Raw genomic sequence first — 3,896 nt, forward strand, 5'->3', positions numbered from 1 at the left:
TGGCACAATATTCACATCTTAGTTGCCAAACGCACACTTTATATATTTATTTTAAAGACATTTTCCATTTAAATGCAAACAAGTGATGTCTTGGTTAAGTGAGACGTCACATAAATGTAGCTAACTCCAGTTACTCCTCTGTACCTTGAGTGCAGCGCTGCCGTCTATTGTTCCCTCCCTAAACCCCGCCCAAGCCCTGAGTGGAAGCTGTAATTGGCCGAACCGAAGAGCGGTGCCGTCATCGCTCGGAGCGCCCATTCATCCCTGCACTTGGGCGTTGGACCCCACGTCTTATTAGCAACAAGGGAAATTTCTCCATTTTGCAGCCTGTCTACAGCGACACGGCCACCAGCCTGGGATTTTATTACTTCATCTCACCTGCCAGCTTTCTCCTGCTCTGCTGAAGAATCCTCCACACTCTGACTGGAGTTTGCTTTACATTTTCCCTGTGAACTTTTTCTTTGTGCGCGCGCGCACACATACACACACACACGCACACACACAGTGGGAGAGCGAGAGGGGGCTACCAGTGAAGAGCTTTGCGTTTCAACAAAGAGGCTTGTGGTTCTTTGTTCGCTTTTTTGGATCGGTCGAGTTTCTTTGTTGGAGCGAAAAGCATGGGAGCGCAATTGTCCAAGACAGCTGGAAATGCTGAAACCGCGGCTGAAAAGCCAGGAGAGGCGGCAGCTTCACCCACCAAGACCAACGGACAGGTAAATGATATTTTAACATCCGTCAGGGGACAATTTGGTTGTTGTGGAAAGGGAGGGAGGGGGGAAGCTGAGCACTGGGGGCGCCATCCGCGCGTAATTGTGGATGAATTGAACGGGTATTAAATGTAGAAAGAAAAGATTTAACTCATTTAACGGATAATTTGATTCCTGCAGTTTATCAGGGGAAATGCGCGCGGATTTCTTCTTTTAAGGTCATCAATCAAAACAAAGCAGTTTAATAGATTGAGATTATTTGCTCGGGTTTTTGCCAATCAAAAGACAAGAATGGAGTCGTGTTCAATTTCTTCTCGCCGGTTTTGACTTTAATTCTTCATTTTAAGACGATGACGAGGTGCTGTAGCTTTGGATGAGGTTATTTGGGAAGTTGCTGAATAAGGCGAGATGCACGACGGCCAACAAAGGCTCCGTGCGCTCGGAGCACCACGCCTTTTGTTACAGATGCTCGGCTGGAAAGTGGAGATGGCAGCCTGCTATCACACAGGAGGGGGGGGCAGAGGCTTGGGGAGGGGGCCAGCGGTGCGCCCCGGAGAGGAAGCAGCCTACGTTTTCTTTTTTCTTTTTAGATGGATTTCACAGGTTAGGTGAGACCTTAATTCAGAAATTCGTTTAGATTTGCTAAATATAAAAAGAAATTGTGTCTGAACTCTGCTCATGTGGGAGACTAAGAGCAGCTGCTGTTTTAATGAGCAGCTGGCTTGCTGTGGAACGGCCACTTAGCGACCCCTTGCGGTCCTTGCTCTCTCGTGTTCAGGATGTGAATGAAATTCTGGGTGAAAAAAAATACAGGAAGCTGCTACCTCATAACATATTTATGTGTGGTGTATCCACATAGCTCGATGGCCGTTATTAGACGTGTTCCACTGTTTTTGCTGTGAAAATGAGAAACCGAGCCTGGGCTGAAGTTGGATGGTGTCTGCTGCCCCTGCTGCTCACCACTGGCACTGTACTTACAGCGGACCAGCTCTGTGCATGACATTAACAGCTTCTGTCTCTCCTTTTAGGAAAACGGACATGTTAAAGCCAATGGAGATGCCTCTCCTGCTGCAGCCGAAAACGAGAACGGCAAAGAGGAGGTGCAAGCCAATGGTAGCGCAACAGCCGAGGACACCCCCAAGGAGGAGACAGAGAAAGCCGAGGCCGCCCCCACTGAGAAGGAGGCTGTAGATGCAGAGAAGGTAGAGGCAGCGTCTCCTGCTGAAGGAGAGGCAGCTGCCAAGGCTGAGGATGGTGCCGCAGCTTCTACCAGCACCGAGACCCCGAAGAAGAAGAAGAAGAAATTCTCCTTCAAAAAATCCTTCAAGCTAAGTGGCTTTTCCTTCAAGAAGTCCAAAAAGGAGACGGGCGATGGGGCCGAGAACGAGGAAGCAGCTGCAGCGGCGGCACCTGCAGAGGAGCCCAAAGCCGAGGCCGCAGAGGCAACAGCGGCCGCTGCTGACGAGGAGACCAAGCCTGCTGAAGGCGAGGCTGCACCTGCCACTGAGCAACCCAAGGAGGAAGTAGTGGCCAAGCCAGAGGAGGAGGCAGCGGCGGTGGCTGCACCAGCAGCAGAAAAGCCTGCAGAGGAGGCCAAGGAGGCCCCAGCCACAGAAGAGCCAAAGGCAGAGGAGAAGTCGGCTGAACCTGTGGCCGAGGAGGCGCCCAAAACAGAGGAGGCTCCTTCAGCTTCACAAGAAGCAGAATCAGCAGAAGCTCCAGCTGCTCCCACTGAGGCTGCTGAATAAAAGCTGAAAGTGGAAGAAAGTTTCTTTTCTTTTCTTTTTCTTTTTTTTTAAGGAGGAAAAAAAAGATAATCAAAGAACATTTCCCTGCTTGGAGAGATGCCACATCATGGCTTTGAAGAACTTTTCTTTAACCAGGGATATTTTAAAGCTTTTTCTTTATTTTTAGTTTCCATTCTCCCCTTACGCAAAACCCATCTCGGCCCTTTGTTACTAGCATTCCAGCAGGCTGTGGAGATGGGTTGGCCTCAATATGTACAACTGATTAAATACATCCACACTCTGCCATATATTTTTACATCAGTATTACGTTTTTTATACAAAATATAAACAAAAAGTATGGACATGCCCATGGTATGAAGGGGACCAGGGTACAGTTGTAAATGAAGAGGTGGGGGGAGGGTTCAGGAAGGACATCTGGGTGGGTGGGGCTGTCCTGGGAAATGTGCTACAGGCAATAATCAAGAGCAGTCAAGACCGAAATCTATATCCACCATACGGTTTACAACACTAAAATCGTTTTTACAAGACAACAAGTCCCAGAGTTAGGTTTTTAGGAAGTCATATAAAACCATAGGAGCGTTTCGCTTCTCATTAGCTGTCAGTGATTCCGTAGAAATACAAGTTGTATAGGCTTTATTGTTTATTGCTGGTTTTATGACCTTAATAAAAATGTAAGTATGTATAGGCGGGGGTCTTTTTAACTGTGATTATTGTACAAAATGAAATTTTGATCTCAAGAAGCACATAATGTTTGCTCTTTTTTCCACCCGCTCGTTTTTGTATGATACCAACACAAACACACACATACAGACATGCAAACACACAAAAGGTCCTTAAGGAATTTTGAACTAAAAAACCAAGCTGTGATAAGTGGAATGGTAAACTGTTTATATACTGTATGGGTTTTTTTTTTGGGGGGGGGGGGGGGGGTTCAATTCCAGCTGGCAGTTTTTTTTCCAGTGGTCTTTGACTCGAGTTAAGGAATCTATCAGATGCAAATGTTTGTGTAGCATCTTGTTTCGCTCTCTTTTTCCTTTTGTAAATACGGAGAAGCTTTGACCAATTTGACCTAGAGATGGAATGTAACTTTGCTTACAAACCAATTGCTATTAAACTCCTCTGCTTAAGGTGTTCTAATTTTCTGTGAGCACACTAAAAGCAACAATAAATGTGAATAAAATTTCAGCCGCATCTGTCATCATTTGTTCTTTGAAAGAAAGATTTTGTTCTCTACCTCAAGGTAAGCCAAATCTTATTTTGACAGCTGATTCCAATACTTAAAAAAAATTGTCTTGAAATCACTTAGTTCTTCATCATTTGATGTCATATACCAAATAAATGCATTTGCTGGTATTACTCAAAGAAACAGACTTCAGACCGTGTTGACGAATGAAGCTGGTCTCACCAAATAACGACAATAATCAGTGGTTAACAATTCAGT

General features: G+C 45.7%; 1 protein-coding gene across 1 annotated transcript; it reads left to right on the top strand.

Moving 5' to 3' along the window:
• The first annotated feature begins 240 nt into the window (after positions 1 to 240).
• Positions 241 to 3,640, top strand: marcksa (myristoylated alanine-rich protein kinase C substrate a). Its single transcript, XM_026143317.2, has 2 exons — positions 241 to 713; positions 1,736 to 3,640. Exons 1-2 carry the CDS (start codon positions 618 to 620, stop codon positions 2,453 to 2,455), a joined length of 816 nt encoding a protein of 271 aa, XP_025999102.1. The 5' UTR covers positions 241 to 617; the 3' UTR covers positions 2,456 to 3,640.
• The last annotated feature ends 256 nt before the right edge of the window (positions 3,641 to 3,896 follow it).

This window comes from Astatotilapia calliptera, chromosome 15 (genome assembly GCF_964374335.1).
Source record: "Astatotilapia calliptera chromosome 15, fAstCal68.1, whole genome shotgun sequence".
NCBI lineage: Eukaryota > Metazoa > Chordata > Actinopteri > Cichliformes > Cichlidae > Astatotilapia > Astatotilapia calliptera.

Bases quoted from the DNA above. Each gene is read 5' to 3' on its own strand.
- marcksa (XM_026143317.2), top strand. From the start codon at position 618: ATGGGAGCGCAATTGTCCAAGACAGCTGGAAATGCTGAAACCGCGGCT. The intron at 714-1,735 runs GTAAATGATATT...CTCTCCTTTTAG, and splicing joins CCACCAAGACCAACGGACAG to GAAAACGGACATGTTAAAGC.